This window comes from Thrips palmi, unplaced genomic scaffold (genome assembly GCF_012932325.1).
Source record: "Thrips palmi isolate BJ-2018 unplaced genomic scaffold, TpBJ-2018v1 HiC_scaffold_5, whole genome shotgun sequence".
Classification (NCBI taxonomy): domain Eukaryota; kingdom Metazoa; phylum Arthropoda; class Insecta; order Thysanoptera; family Thripidae; genus Thrips; species Thrips palmi.
Window position 1 is genome coordinate 4,390,269 of NW_023144632.1, and position 15,797 is coordinate 4,406,065.

At 60.3% G+C, this 15,797-nt stretch overlaps 1 protein-coding gene across 1 annotated transcript; it reads right to left on the reverse strand.

The window, feature by feature from the left end:
* Positions 1 to 146: 146 nt before the first annotated feature.
* Positions 147 to 14,352, reverse strand: LOC117650490 (rootletin). The gene is made up of 18 exons (XM_034393951.1): positions 14,269 to 14,352; positions 13,931 to 14,130; positions 13,234 to 13,786; positions 12,485 to 12,757; positions 12,033 to 12,269; positions 11,293 to 11,429; positions 10,777 to 10,990; positions 9,892 to 10,137; positions 8,836 to 9,390; positions 8,454 to 8,646; positions 7,308 to 8,098; positions 6,723 to 6,938; positions 6,449 to 6,650; positions 6,024 to 6,136; positions 5,478 to 5,942; positions 4,142 to 4,831; positions 2,974 to 3,267; positions 147 to 2,532 (listed from the first exon to the last, which is right to left on the reverse strand). The coding sequence occupies exons 1-18, from the start codon at positions 14,350 to 14,352 to the stop codon at positions 2,305 to 2,307; spliced, it is 5,691 nt and encodes a 1,896-aa protein (XP_034249842.1). The 3' UTR covers positions 147 to 2,304.
* Between the last annotated feature and the right edge of the window lie 1,445 nt (positions 14,353 to 15,797).

A 15,797-nucleotide genomic window follows, 5' to 3' on the forward strand; every position in this document is an offset into this window, starting at 1 on the left:
TCTATGATCAGACTATGTAAAAGAAGTGCCTCCCATCTTTTTTGTAATGTTTGGACAGTAACACAGTTAGCTATGAGGGCCCCAGGGAAACGAATATTTATCAACATTTGTATTGCATGAGCACCTCAGAAAATAATTCCATCTGCTACTGTGAGAAAAAATTAATTTTTAATAATGTTTTTTCAATATATAAATTTATTCCGTACAGGAGTCTAGTCAAAACTACCTAAGTATAGCCAAATAATCAATACAAACACACCTAGTAGTCCCTCATAGAGAGGCTACAGATTTGCTGTTACTGTTTCTTACATTATTTCTATTTGATATTACTGTGATCTAGGAAGGAATGGTATAAAATACACTCTACAACAATCAAATCCCAAAAAAGTATGAGGAGCTAATTGTGACAATTTCTACAGGCTGTGATGCACTGCCAAGAAAAGAAAAGAAGATACTGTATAACTATGTATGTTGGAAGCTAATAACACCATCTATGCTTGCATTTCTGGCTCTCAATCATATCAATTGGCAGTAACAGACTTTTCTACAAAAAGCCATATATGGATCGATACTTTGTAACAGTTAAGTTTCCAGGTTGCAGCCAAGATTTACAGCTAAATTGACATTCATTTCAATTCACTTTGTTGACCAAAGTGTATTGAAGATCTATGCTTGAATACTTCCAAATATCTTAAGCTGCTAAGTTAGTTCCATGTTTGAGAACACCAAAGACAGGGAATTTGGAGGCGGCAGTGTTTTGTTATCCTTAAAAGAAAATGATATTGCTTACATATCTCATTTAAGTTAAAGGCCTTTTCTTGGAGTATTTTCATAAATTAATGATGCACTGTTCAACGTAACCGTGGTTCTACCACATGGCCCCTCAGCTAGTGACAGGCTAGAGAACACGACACAAGCTCCAACCTAATCTTTCTAGACTTGTGATGCAGTATGAGTTCGTGCCTCACCTGCAGCAAGTCACACAACATATTTCTTACACCTTGTGCATCCCCAGATAATTGGTCAAAACTTTTAAAGAAAGGCATATTGAAAAAGTCCTATTCAAACTATTAAATAAACACAGAAAATGAAATAAAAAGTCTTGTTCGTGGTTTAAGTCTTTAGACCGCTTTCAAGAAAGGTTCCCAAAACATATGGATACCAATTTCCTCTTCAAAAGAGATTCACATAAAAGAATAGAGGGGTGGAGGAATATACAATTTCATCATACAATCATATGTACAAATGAGAATGAAATTTGACTTAAGGCACATCCGTAATGACAATAAAATGGCACGAGCCCAGGAACAAAGTTGCACTGAGCATCCAAAATGCTCAGATGAGCTTTATCACACATGCACACTTGCACATTCAAGGTACATTGATTAAAGGTATTCTTTTTTTTTCTTTTGCAATAAAAATAAAATTCACTACAAATGATAGGTGTGCTTTGTGTTTGTTCAAAAATATAAATTACAAAATAAATATTGAAGGAGTTTCTAAAAACTGGCAGGCATTACAGTATATTCCTAAATGAAAAGTTCTTCTGCAAAGTGACAGCTAAATACTTAAATGTGGTAACAGGGTAGCATAAGGCAATATTTTTTATATCAAAAACTCAAAATGACATGATATGAAAGAAGCTGTTTCATTCAACACAGCTTAGGTAGATTTTAAATCCAACTTGATACAAAGTTCAAGATACCATTTAGTTCAAATCTTAAAACATATGACTAGAAACTTTGTAGAAAATACCATAATTGTAAACAAAACATCATAAACTTGATAACAAAACAAAACAAAATCAACAATAATAATAAAAGATTGTTTTTAAACTGCTAAATTTCTGGTGTGGAGGGTTTGTGCGATTTCTGAGATAGGACTCCCATGCCCATGCCCACTGCAGCCAGGCTGCAGAGATCAATAGAGGTACTTTTTGTTGATCGCCTATTTTCTTGAGATCATAAACAACGATCACGAGCGTTGGAACTGAAACTCGGTGCCCACGAGACAAGCACTGCCTCAGATCGGGTGACAGCGTCGAGCGGGTGCCTCCCTTCCGAGCGGACATCACTCTTCAAAATTAGAATGGCACTGACAGCCATTTCAACCAAATAAAAGTACTGCACCCCTCAACTCCGCTCGACCTGAAAGCTTCCGGGGGCAGTATTCCACACACAATTTTTTTTTTTTTTTTGAAAATATGTGAATTGGAAACCAAGTACAAGGTACGTATAAAGAAAGAAAACGTTCCCACGCCCTCCCCTAGAACGGGGATGGTAGCGTGATGCGGTTCCAGTCGCTTCACTTGGGCGGCGCGGGTGAGGTGGCGGTGGCCAGGGAGTTGTCCAGCTTGCGGGCCTCGTGCTCCAGCAGCAGCGCGTCCAGCGCCGGGTCCTGCGACACGGTGCGCAGCGAGTCGCCCAGCGCCTGCCGCAGGTGCTGCATCTCCCTGCCGGCCCGCGAGCTGCGCAGCACGTACAGCTGGCGCCGCTTCACCTCCTGCGCCAGCTGCTCCCGCAGCAGTTGGATCTGCAAAGCGCCAAGGGCAAAGGGTCACCGTGTGTTCCACGCCCTCCACTGTGAAAGAGAGGCTTGTACTTGGAAGTGCAGAGTTTTCAGAATTCTCAGTGGCGGATCCGGAGGCGACATTTGGGGAGGGGCCTTTTTCTCAAACTTACAGGGGCAAAGTATGACGTTTTGCCTTTCACATTTCAGGCGGTATCTAGGTGCCATTGGGGGGAAAGGGGAGGGGGGGGGGAACTTGAAGTATGGAGTTCTCCATACTTGGCTTGACGGTGCCCGGGTGCCCCTCTAGCTTCCAGCACTTCCGGATCCAACCGAGGCACGTGCTGCGTTCCGTGAGGTTCCTCCGAGCGCTCCATCTCTCTCGCACCACTGCAGTACCCTAAGGGACTACGTGAGTGCGACAGAGACAGAGACTGAGCTGCGCAAGCTCCGCAAGCCACTCACCTGGTTCTCGAGGCGCAGCACCTGCTGGCGGTGCGACTGCTCGCGGGCCTCCAGCAGCCGCTCGGCCTGCAGCTGCGCGGCCCGCACGCGCTCCAGCTCGGCGGCGCGCTCGGCGCGCTCGGCGCGCTCGGGGCTGTGCGACCGGCCGTGACCGTGGTGCGCCTGCACCTGCAGCTGGGCCTGCGCCGACTGCAGCGCCTGCCGCGCGCGCAGCAGCTCCGTCTCCTTCTCGGCCAGCTGGGCCTCCAGGCGGCGCAGCCGCATGCGCAGCTCGCGGTTCTCCTGCTCCACCACCTGCAACGCAACGCAACGCAAAACCATGAGAAAGGGCAATGGCAATGGCAAAACCAAGCGCGCAGGCTGTCAGCCGACTCATGGGGAGAGCCGCTTCTTCGTCGCTGTCTCTCTCGCACTCGTGGGGCGACCCGTCGTGTAGGCTTGTAAGGTGTAGGTGCGAGGGAGACAGAGCGACGAAAGCGACTCTCGGAATCAGTCTGTAGGCCGTCGGCGACACAACGTGACACTCAAACCGGCACAAAACGCGCTTCGTGCTTCGTACTGGGGACTTCCCTATTTGTGGCCACCAAGTGCTGCGGCCATACAAACACGTCAGCTCGGCGTCAGCTCGGCCGAACACTGCCTAGAAAGAACAGAAGCGCGTCTCCCGTCGTGTTCGACGGCACCGCACAGTGGTCTCAAAGGACAGACAAAAGCGCGGCTGCGACCTCCCACTTAAACTCACGCGCTCCTCAAAACACCGACTCTTTCTGGCCGGGCCGTCTGCGTCAAGCGCCAGACCCGCAACGCTCCGGTGAGAGGGTGGTGGCCTGCCGGCCTGCCTGCAGGAGCCCTGCGTTCGGAGGGTCTTCCTGCCTCCGCAGCACTGTGTGGCACTGTGCGGGCGTTACGTCGGCTGGAGGCCAGCCACTCGCTGCTTGCTCGAGCCCCGCGCGTCCCAGACACGCAACAGGGCTGGGTTCTACATGCAGGCTGCAGGGGCCCGTTGGGCCACCCTCTTTACACCGGTGCGTTGTCGGACTGACTGGCGCTACAGGCTGACGAGACCTGTAAACTTTCTTGTGCGGTCTTGAACTCGTGGTACCATACTACTGAGAGACGTTCACTCGAGACTAAAGGCCGATCAAACAGAGGGTAGTTGGCGACTCGCCTGGTGCAGGCCGCTGCCGGCGTCCGCGGCGTCCAGCTCCTTCTCGCTGACGTCGCGGTTGCGGTCGTAGCTGCGGCTGCGGTGGCCCTTGGTGAGGGTCCGCTCCAGGGTGCGCTTCTCCGTCTCCAGACAGCGCACCTTCTCCACGAGGGAGTCCACCTTGGAGCGCAGCTCGGAGCGCTCGCGGTGCGCGGTGGTGAGCTGCCGGTTGAGCTCGTCCTCGCGCATGTTGTCGGGGGCGTGCGGCTGGTCGGCGGGCCAGGCCGCCATGGTGGTGGTGGCGCTGGCGAGGCGCAGCTGCGACTCGAGCGCGGCGCGCTGCACCTCGTTGTTGGCCAGCTCGTGCTGCAGGCGGCCGGCCTGGTCGGACAGCTGCTGGTTGGCGCGCCGCAGCTCGGCCAGCTGCTGCTGCGTCACCTCGAGGCGCTCGGCCACCACGCGCCGCTCGTTGTCGCTGTTGGCCAGCGACTTCTGCAGCTGCTTCAGCTTCTCGCAGCTGGCCTGCGACGTGGAGCTCGTGTCGATGAGCGTGCGCTGCAGGCTCTGGATCTCGGCGCGCAGCTCCGACTCGCCGGCCGCGGCGCGCTCCAGGGACAGGTTCAGCTGGTCGATGGTGTTCTTCATGGAGGCGCAGCGCTCCTCCAGGCTCGCCACCAGCCGGCCCTGCTGCTCGCAGCGCTCCTGCAGCTTCTGCGGGGACAGAGACAGACACGTCAGGAGGCTGTCCCGAACGACACCAACGACACAGCGCCGGGGTAGATGTTTCCCAAGTAGCACGACCCCCGGATTTCACGTCTCGGATTCCCACAAAATGTGCTCTATGAGTGTCCTTAACACGTTCCAGAAGTCACATATTTGTGGAAAATGCAAGCAACATTTCTTGAACTTTGTCTTCAATGCAATAGAAAGGCGTTAAGCAAACTACTTGAGCTCCACCGAGATCACTTTCGGACCATTTGCGCCTTGTTGAATCATTTTTGACCAGTTTGAAATGTTTTCGAAAAGTGTGAGCGTTGAAATCCGAGACACTCAATTCGGAAGTTGTGCGACCCAATGCTCAGTGGGCCAGAAGACCAGCGGAGGTGGCAAATATTCTAGACGCGTTTTGAGCTCCAGAGTCGCTAAACAGGACTTGAACCGAACGTGTGACCCCACCAATGGACCACCAATGGATTCCTCGTTCGGAGAGCAATCCATTGATGGGGTCACACGTTCGATACGAGTCCTGTTTAGCGACTCTGGAGCTCAAAACACGTCCGGGACTTTGAGCGCCTCCGGTCTTCCGGCGCACTGTGCAATGGCGCGTGGGCGCGCTGTCCTCTGCCACTACACTGACCGCGAGGTGGGAGTCCTTCTCCTGCAGCACCATCTGCAGCCGCTGCAGGTCGCCCTCCAGCCCCATGCGCTGCAGCTCCAGCTTGGTGGCGCGCGACTCGGTGCGGCCCAGCTCCTCCTGCAGGCTGCGCTTCTCGGCCTCCAGGCGGCCGCAGGCGGCGCGCACCTTGTCCAGCTTGTCCTCGCACGCGGCGCGCTCCTCGGCCCCCGAGTGCAGCGCCAGCTCCAGCGCCGTGAGCCGCTCGCGCAGCGCGGCCGCCTCCTCGGAGCGCTGCTGCAGCGCCTCGCCCTGCGCCTGCAGCGCCGCCTGCTTCTGGCCCAGCCGGTTCTCCAGGCTGCCCTTCTCCTCCTGCAGCCGCGACAGGCTCTGCAGCGTCGTCGTCAGCTTCGTGTCGCCCTTGGTCTGGTGCTCGGCCGACTCGGCCAGCTGCTTCTTGGCGGCCGTCACCTGCGCCTTCAGGTCGTCCTGCGGGGAAGGATGGGACGGCGTCAGACACTTCCAGAGTGTTTTCTACCTTTGTACACTGTTGAAAACTCGAGGACTCACCCGCTCTCGCTCGATCTGCGCCACCTGCTGCATGAGCGACCGCACGCCCTTGCGGATCACCTCAGGGTCCACGTCAACCACGCTGTCGCCGCGGCCGTCGTGGTGCTCCTGCACTGCTGCAACACCGCGGAGCCGCGGACACGTTCAAGGGCGAGGCGCACCTCCAGCGGGGCACAGTGGGCCAGAAGACCGATGGAGGCGGCCTACAGAAACTCTGAGCTCCAGAGTCGCTAAATAGGACTCGAACCGAGCGTGTGATCCCACTAATGGATTCCTCGTTTGGAGAGCAATCCATTAGTGGGGTCACACGCTCGGTTCGAGTTCCATTTAGCGACTCTGGAGCCCAAAACGCGTCCAGAGTTTTGGCCGCCTCCACCAGTCTTCTGGCCCACTGTGGGCCATGGCCGCCACGGCGGTGGACTCACCTCTGGCGGGGCTCCAGCGGCGTGACGGGCTGAGCAGGCGGAAGGGCAGGCTGACGCTGCCGTCCAGCTGGATGCCGGCGATGCGGCGCAGCGTCGACCCCACGCTGCTCAGCTTCTGCTCCACGTCCTTCTTGGCGGCCTCCAGCTGCAGCAGCTGCTGGTCCAGCGCGCGCACGCGGCCCTCGGCGCCGCCCAGGCGAGCCTGCAGCACGACACAGTGTCCAGTCGCACCTCGCCGCAGGGTACAGGAAGGCACCACGACGATGACACCCACCTTGAGCTCCTGGATCTGCTGGGTGGCGTCCGCGAGGCACACCTCCAGGTTGTGCTTCTGGTCCTCCAGCTTGCGCTCGCGGTTGCGGCTGTCCTCCAGGCGCATCACCAGCTCCTGCTCGCGCGCGCGCCACCGCTCGCCCTCCTCCTCGGCGCGCCCGCGCACCCGGCCCAGCTCCTGGCGGGTCAGCTCCAGGGCGCCGTCCAGCTCCACGGCCTGGGGATCAAGGCAAGGACACCAAGGACACGCCGCCGTTAGTTAAGACAGAGCACAGGGCCGCTGCTCGGTTCTCATCGTCAGACCAGTGTGCGGCTCAAGGCACCCCCCCCCCCCCCCCCAATCCCCGTCTGGAGACCAGTGTGCGAGCCTCTGTAATGCCCCTCCCCTCCCTCCCCTCGTCCGGAGACCAGTGTGCAGCCTCTGAATGCCCCTCCCCTCCCTCCCCTCGTCCGGAGACCAGTGTGCAGCCTCTGAATGCCCCTCCCCTCCCTCCCCTCGTCCGGAGACCAGTGTGCAGCCTCTGAATGCCCCTCCCCTCCCTCCCCTCGTCCGGAGACCAGTGTGCAGCCTCTGAATGCCCCTCACCTGCTTCCGCAACTGGTGCAGCTCCTGCGTGGCGCGCTCGCGCTCCTCCGTCTCGACGGCAAGGCGCGCCTGCAGCTCCTTCTCCTCGCCGGCGGCCTGCTTGTTGGCGGCCTGGGTGCGCGCCAGCTCGTCCTGCACGGTCTGCAGGTTGTGCTGCGTGGTGAGGGTGGCGTGCTCCAGGTCGCGCACCTGCGCCTGCAGCCGCGACCGCTCCACGTCGAGGGCGGCCCTGGCGTCCTCCAGCATGGCGATCTTCTGCACGGCCTCGTCCAGGCCGCGCGCCGCCTCGCGCTTGTCGCCCTCCAGGCGCTTCACGATCTCGCGCAGCTCCCTGTTGGTGCTGCAGTACTTGTCCTTCTCGAAGCTGCAGTCGCCGAGCTGGCGCCGCACGTCCGTCAGGTCCTTGCGCAGGCTCTCGCTCACGTTCTCCGCCTCCTTGAGCTTGCGCAGCGTCTCCTGCAGCTGCGCCTGCACCTGGTCCACGCGGTCCTCGCTCAGGCTGAGCTGCACCTTGAGCTCCTCGCTCTCCTGCTGCGACACGTCACGCTCGCGCAGCAGCTCGTCGGCGCGGCCGTCGAAGCGTGCGCGGTCCTCCTCGGCCTTGCACTTGAAGTCCTCGAGGCGCGTGTGCACGCGCGCCAGCTCGTCGCGCAGCTGGTTGAGCGTGGCGCGGTCCTGCTCGGCGCGCGCCGCCGCCTCCCTGCGCACGCGGTCCAGCACGCCGCGCTCCTCCTCCAGCTCGCGGCGCACGCACTCCAGCTTCTCCTGCAGCGCCTGGTGGTCGTGCTGGGCTGCAACATGAAGCGACATGAAGTGCGACAAGGCCGCGACAAGGCCGCGACAAGGCCGCGTCAAGGCCGCGTCAAGGCCGCGACAAGGCCGCGACAAGGCCGCGACAAGGCCGCGACAAGGCCGCGACAAGGCCGCGACAAGGCCGCGTCAAGGCCGCGACAAGGCCGCGTCAAGGCCGCGTCAAGGCCGCGTCAAGGCCGCGTCAAGGCCGCGTCAAGGCCGCGTCAAGGCCGCGTCAAGGCCGCGTCAAGGCCGCGTCAAGGCCGCGTCAAGGCCGCGTCAAGGCCGCGTCAAGGCCGCGAGAGGGCCGCGACAAGGACGCGTCGATGACACAACACTCGTCGACAGACTCACCCAGAAGCAGGGCCTGCTGCTTGTCGTTCTCGGCGCGCAGCAGGGCCTCCTCGTGCTGCTGCGTCAGGTTCTCCAGGTGCTGCTGCACCGTCTCGATCCTCTCCTGCAGCGCTGCCACCTCGGCCTCCTTCTCGGCCGTCAGCTGCGCGACCGTGGACTGCAGCCGCTTCTCCAGCGCCGCCCGCACTTGCTCCTGCAGGGTCAATGTCCCGAGTCATAGGAGGAATGTTCCCAATCTAAATAGGTTTCCAGGGATGACTAAATTGTGGTGCGTACGGAACTGGTGGGGGTGGGCAGTTGGTTCAGCGGCAGGGTGGTGCGGGGCGGGGTCAGGGGGGCTGCCCTACAACGCGCCCAATGGGGGTGGGGCTGTGAACCTTACCCTCTCGTCGGTGAGCTTCCGCACGGCCTCCTCGCCGCCCTTCTTGAGGCTGGCCAGCTGCGCCTGGAACTCGGCCTCCGCGTTGTTGGCGGCCTGCAGCAGCGACGCCCGCATCTCCCTGGCGCGCTTCTCCGAGTTCTCCAGGTCCTTGGTGAGGCGCGCGATCTGGCCCTTGAGGCCCTCCTGCTTGACGAGCAGCTCCTGGTTCTCCTTCTCCAGCTTGGCGCGCTTGTTGTCCGTGGCCTCCAGCCCCGTCTGCGCGTCGAAGAGCACGGCCTCCAGCGCCTCCTTCTCGCTGCGCAGCGACGCCAGCTGCTCCTGCAGGCGCTGGATGTCCTTGTCGTTGGCCTCCAGCACCACCTGCTTCTCCTCGCAGTCCTTGACCAGGTCCTCCAGGCTGTGGTTGAGGCGGGCGTTGGTCTCGCTGGCCTGCTCCAGGCGCTGCCGCACGCGGCCCAGCTCCTCGGACAGGGCCTCCTTCTGGCGGGCCACCGCGCCCAGCTGGTGGCTCAGGTCGCTGCGCTCGCGGGACACCTGTCCCAGCTCGATCTCGGTCTGCGCCAGAAGGAGAGAGGCATTGGCAAAACGTACCCACGGTGTAGGTTATCGCTACGTGCACCGCGAACACAACGCTTCCTTCAAGTTTTTGATGGAGCCCCGCAACGGGTGGGTCCACGAATCCGCTTGGAAAAGTCAAGTGATCACAGAGTAACGAAATTCTCATCCAGTCTCCAGTACTTAATACATAGGCGTGATAACAAAGTCATTAGCGGTAAAATGGGGAAGAAAATTAAAGGGTAAGAAAAGTACGGCCATCTCCACCTGAGGCCTGCAGCAGGCAGCTCAACATCGATTTGGCAGAAATTTCACACAGAAATTTTTAAGGTAAGATGACTGGTTGAGGGATGGCTCAACGAAGGACGTTAGCTCCATGAGGGTGCACTTTTCTTACCCTGTGTGTTTCTTCCCCAACTGACCCCCAACAAGCTTGGTGGCAAATTCGTGTGAGGAAAATGAGCCTTGACATTGTCATCTGGTGACAACCATCGCGCTCACCTTCTCCTTCTCGATGTCCAGGAACTTGCACTTCTCCTGCAGGGCCGCCTTGTCCGCCTCCAGGTCGAGGCGCGTCTGCTCGGCCTGGAGCAGCTCCTTGCGCAGCGAGCCCAGGTCGCTGTTCTGGTCCGCCACCTGGCCCTGCAGCGCGGCGCGCTCCTCCTCCAGCGTGCGCAGGTCGTCCTGCAGGCGCTTCTTGTCCGCCTCGATGCCCATGGCCAGGCTCTCCGTCTTGAGCAGGCTCTCCTGCGACAGAGACAGGGTGAGTGCCAGCGCACAGCGGGCGAGAGGACCCAGAGTCGCTAAATGGGACTCAAGCCGAACATGTGACCCCACCAATGGATTGCTCTCCGAACGAGGAATCCATTGGTGGGGTCACACGCTCGGTTCGAGTTCCGTTTAGCGACTCTGGAGCTCAGAACGCGTCTAGCGTGAACAGGAACAGCAACCGCCTGCGAGGTAGGCCGCCGTCGCGCACGCCAGCGCAACGGGCCGGCCCGCTTCATTACCATTACCATCAAGGGCTAGCCCACACATGATCGTATGCCATTTCGGGCCCGACACATGCTCGCCTGCACTGCAAAACGAGATATGGCCGTCCTTACTAAGGTGGCACTTTATTCCGGCGGTCCTCAAATGTGGAGAGAACTCCTCCTCACTCCCTGCTGCGGAGTGATTCTCCACACTTGGACGGACGTTTTGAGTTGGCAGTCTCCACACTTCAAATGTGGAGTAGCTCACTAAGCCCCTCTCTCTTGGCATGATGCAAACGTGGAGAACTCGACACGAAGAATGGAGACTGCAAACTCTGCACTTCCAAGTGCGGGGACTGCAAACTCCACACCTCCGCACTTGGTTTGACAGTGCCGTCCCGCGAGGCCTTACCTGCAGGTCCGCTCGCTCCATGAGGACGCGCTCCAGCTCCAGCTCCAGGTCGCCCTTGGACTTCTCCATCTGCGCGATGACGCTCTCCGAGTCGTCCTTGTGCTGCTCGAGGACCTCGCGCGCCAGGTGGGCCTTGCTCAGCTCCTCCCGGATCGTCAGCAGCTCCTCGCGGAGGCGGCTGCCGCGGCCCTCCTCGGTCCGCAGACTCATCTCCCTGCAACGGCGAGCCGCATCAGCCACCCGCGCAGTGCACTGCCCATGGGCCGGCAGACCGGACGGGTCTTGAGCCCCAGAGTCGCTAAATGGGACTCAAGCCGAACATGTGACCCCACCAATGGATTGCTCTCCAAACGGAGAGTCCATTGGTGGGCGGGGTCACGCATTTGGTTCTAGTCCTGTTTAGCGACTCTGGTGTTCAAAACGCGTCTAGAGTTTTGGCCGCCTGCGCCGTTCTCGTGACGAACGCTGTCGAGGCTGTTGAGGCCGTCCTGGACTCGGTCCTGGCCCCAGACTCACCGCATCTCCGCGTCCTTGTTGAGGCGGTCCAGCTCGCTCTGCAGGAAGATCTTCTCGTCCTCCATGTTGTCCAGAAGCTTCTGCAGGCGGTTGTTGTTCTTCTGCATCTTCTCATAGTCCGCGTTGAGCGTGTCGATCTGCGAAAGGACCACGACGACCAATCATAAATCTTTGCACTTCCGGGGCGGGGCGCGGCGGGGCGCGGCGGGGCGCGGCGGGGCGCGGCGGGGCGCGGCGGGGCGCGGCGGGGCGCGGCGGGGCGCGACATTCCAGATTGTCATATCACCCTTAATGGGGCCCGGCGCCGCGAAGGAACGTGGCGCTGCACGCGCGTGTCGTGTCGCGAGTTAACGCCCCGATCACGTGTCGCGGCACGGCGCGCGGCACGGCACGGCACGCCACGGTGGCCACGGCACGGCACGGTAGGGTAATGACAGCCGTGCCGCGCCTGCCGTGGGGCCACTGGCCTACTTCCGGCATCGAGCGGAGGAAGGTACCGGGGCAAAGAGGGTGGGGGTGGAGCGTCTTGCGGTGCCCGTTGCGGCGGGGCTGGCAGGGCGACCCCCGCTGTCTCGGCCCTACCCCGCGTGTCCCCGGCCCGGCCAGGGCGGCCAGGGCCTGCGGACTGATTCCGAGAGTCGTTTCCGTCGCTCTGTCTCTCTCGCACTCGAGTGGCGTTGCGAATGGGTGCGAGAGAGACTCGGCGAGAGGCTCCCGCGCGGCTCCAGCCTCCAACTCACCATGGCGTTGATCTCCAGGCGGTTCTTGTCCAGCGCGCACTTCTCGGCGCGCACCGAGTCCAGCGACTTGATGAGCAGGTCCTTCTCCTGCAGCAGCTGCGTGCAGCGCGCCTTGGACGCGTCCAGCTGCACGGTGAGCTCGGCCACGCGCGCCTCCAGCGACTGCTGCGAGCACTCGGACGCCTCCGTCTGCTTGCGCACCATCTGCAGCTGCTCCTTGCTGGCCTCCAGTTTCACCTGCAACAGCGACACGGTCAGGCCCAGGGCCACCAGGGCCGCCTCAAGGCCCAGAGGAGGGACAAACAAAAAGGCCACTGCCCCTCCCCCGACCCCTGGACAGTCGACTGAAAGGTAGGCGAACAGCAACACTTTGCCCTTTTCAGAAGACTAAAAGTGCCACTTTCCGCCTCCTTCCCCTCTGCCACTGCGCGGCGCATGCGCGCGCACTGTACCTGCAGCTCGTGGATGTGCAGCTGGTACTTGTGCAGCGCGGCCTGCACGGCCGAGATGGTGCCCTCGGCGAAGGCGGGCGAGGTGTGCGCGCGCTGCTGGCCGCGCTTGGGGGAGCGCGGCGGCACGGGGCCGGGCGGCGTCAGGTGCACGTGCTGCGACGGCGACAGCATCACGGCGTCCACGTCGCGCCCGTCCGCGTCCTGGATCACGGCGTGCGCAATGTCGCGCAGCGCACCCTGCAGCAGCTCCACCTCCTCCTGCATGCGGGTCACCTGTGGGGCGGGAGGGGCGCGGACGCGCGGTTAGTGCATTCCTTGCGAAGCGAAGCGAGTCTCCGCACTGGGAAGTGCAGAGTTTGCAGTCTCCACAACTCAAGGGTGGGAGTTCTCCACGTTGGTACCATGCCAAGAGATGGGGCTCCACAGTTGGGCCAGAAGACCGGCACCGCCGGCCAAAATTCTAAACGCGCTTTGAGCTCCAGAGTCGCTAAACAGGACTCGAACCGAACGTGTGACCCGACCAATGGGTTCCTCGTTCGGTGGGGTCACACGTTGGGTTCGAATCCCATTTAGCAACACTCAAAAACCAGTCCGGAATTTTTACCGCCTCCGCCGGTCTTCTGGGCCACTGTGGGCTCCGTGAGCTACTTCACGCTTGAAGTGAGGAGACCGCAAACTTGACACCACGAAGCGAGGAGTTCTCCACACTTGATTTGGCGGTGGCGTGCCGCGGCCCGCGGCGTGCTCACCTGGCCGAGGCCGGCCTCCGCCTCGCCGCAGCGCTCCTCCAGGGCCTGCACCTCGCGCACCAGGGCCTGCACGCGCTCGTCCTTGTGCTTGACCTCGGTGAGGGCGGCGTCGTGCGAGGCGCGCAGGGCCTGGATCTGCGCGCGCAGCTCGGCGATCTCGCGCTCGCTCTGCTGCCGGTCCTCGCTAGCCTCCCGGCGCGCGCCGCCCGCCAGCGCGGAGCAGGCGCTCGTCATCTCCCTGGTGGAGAGCGTCATGTCGGCGCGCAGGCCCTGCAGGTCGCGCTGCGTGCTGGCCTGCATGTCCACGAACAGGCGCTTGACGGCCACCACGTCGCGCCACAGCGTCAGCAGCCGCGCGTGCTCCGTCGTGTAGTAGTCGTTGAAGGCCTGCTCCTCCTCCTTCCACTCCTCCTCCTTGACCAGCATCTCCTCGCGCAGCGCCTCCCAGTCGTTGGACAGCTTCTGCAGGTCCGAGGTGAGCGCCTCGTTGGTCTGGTGCGCCTCCTCCAGCTGGTCCCGCAGCGCCAGGTTGAGCTGCATCGACTTGTCGCACCTGCAACGCACCGTGCCAACTAGCTCCGAGCACGCCAACCAGAGTCGCTCCGTCTCTCTCGCACCCGGGGTCGTCCCGTTCAGGTGCGAGAGAGACGGAGCGACGAAAACGCCTCTCGGAATCAGTCAGTTCACAGTGACGCACTTGCGGCGCTCGTCCTCCAGCCGGAGCAGGGCCGTGTCCAGGTCCAGCACGCGCTCGCGCTCGCGCTCCTCCAGTGCCGAGGGCGGCCGCGGCGGCGCCAGCGTGTCCTCCATGTGGCCCTCCAGCTCGGAGCAGCGCTGCTTGTACTGCAGCACCTTGGCCTGCAGGCGGCTCACCAGCGCGGCCTGGTGCTGCTGCGCCTGCACAACAAGACAGTTGGTTTGTAAAAGTTTCGTGCGCGGCGCTCCGTCTCTCTCGCACCTGTAGGGGACGCCCCATGAGTGCGAGAGAGACAGAGCGACGAAAACGACTCGCGGAACGAGTCTCGCGGGCTTTACCTGGCGGTAGGTGTCGAGGCGGCGGCGGTACGACGCCTGCTCCTCCTCCATGCGCCGCCGCAGCTCCCGGTTCTGGCGCAGCATGGCCTCCGGGTCACTCGAGGACGCCGTCAAGGACGCCGCCATGCCCAGGCCGCGGGTGGGGCTGCGCGCCGGACTGCGCTCGCGGCTCCGCTCCCTGGAGTCCATCCTGGTGGCGCCGCGGTCCGCAGCACTCGCCTGAACAGCACAGCGAGTCTCGTTCTCAATCTCGTTCTCAGTGGGAAAAGCGAGTGAAAGGGGCGGACAGCCTACCTCCCCGCGCTTGGAGGCGCCGCGCGCGAAGGGCGGCCGGCGCCGGTCCAGGGACCCGCCCGTCACCTGCAACACGACATGGAGAACGTGGAAACAAACATCAACACCATAGGCTGGACCAGAAATGATCCTCTGCCAATAGACCATTTCGCTGGATCCACTTCGATCCCTCGAAAAAACAAATGCACCGGAAGTCGGGTAGCGTCGGCCAATCAGGAGCCTCCTTTTATCAGTGGTAGCGCCTAGCCTTGATGAAAGGAGGCTTCTGATTGGCCGACGCTACCCGACTTCCGGTGCATTTGTTTTCTCGAGGGATCGAAGTGGATCCAGCGAAATAGTCTATCCAGGCGTCCAGATCGCGAAGGCTGTCTATGTTCACGGTGCACTCCATGAGCCTCACAAGCAAATTTGAGCTTTCGTTACTGTGACTTTCGGCGGCGCCAGCGTCATACGGATATTTAAAGATTTGCATTTGAGCTAGCTGACTGACAAAAAAAACTTGGCAATACGAAGAAAAACTGCGTCCGTTTCATGCTAGCGCCGCGCCACGTTCTTCGTAAAATGGGAGACTCTTCCCTAAGGCATTTAGAGTGTGGAGGTCAGTGGGCTACCATGTCGCTTTTGTCTCGATGCGTCTGTCTATCCGTGCCATGACCCAAGTATCACATAACACCGCCTGTCGCGGTTAGACTGTACAGCACCGGCATCCACTATCGGAGGTTCTTTTATTTCGTTAGAAACAAGACCAGCAGGACGGCGCGACCGGCATGCGAGCAGGCATGTGGCCACATTAACATTTTGACACGTCGGCACTTGGGTCTGATAGGAAGCACCGAACAGAAAAGACTGATTCCGAGAGTCGTTTTTCTTCGCTCTGTCTCTCTCACACCTATACGGGACGCCCCATGAGGGAGAGAGAGACAGAGCGACGAAAACGACTCTCGGAATCAGTATGCAGGGCGAGTCCAAGCCGCGCGGGCAAACAGATTGGGGGCGGCGTGAAGAATGCAGAGCCGATGCCCTCCAAGGCGAAGCGAGAAAGACGACAAAGTCGAGAAACGAGACACGGCCCAAGTCCGGCCGCACTCCGCGTCCGCACCGTGGAGAGGGCGAAGCACTCGGGTCGGCCACGCGCGCCGACCGGCGACAGCGGCCACAGCGGCGACAGCAAGAAGCTCAACACCGCCTGGGACTCCTTGGAGCGGCGGCGGAGGGCGGCGTCGACGCGCGACCAA

Coding starts and splice junctions, on each gene's coding strand:
- LOC117650490 (XM_034393951.1), bottom strand. CDS start 14,352: ATGCTGCGCCAGAACCGGGAGCTGCGGCGGCGCATGGAGGAGGAGCAG. Junction 12,758..13,233: donor CGGAGGCCGGCCTCGGCCAG/GTGAGCACGCCG, acceptor CCCGCCCCACAG/GTGACCCGCATGCAGGAGGA. Junction 9,391..9,891: donor TGGACATCGAGAAGGAGAAG/GTGAGCGCGATG, acceptor CTTCTGGCGCAG/ACCGAGATCGAGCTGGGACA.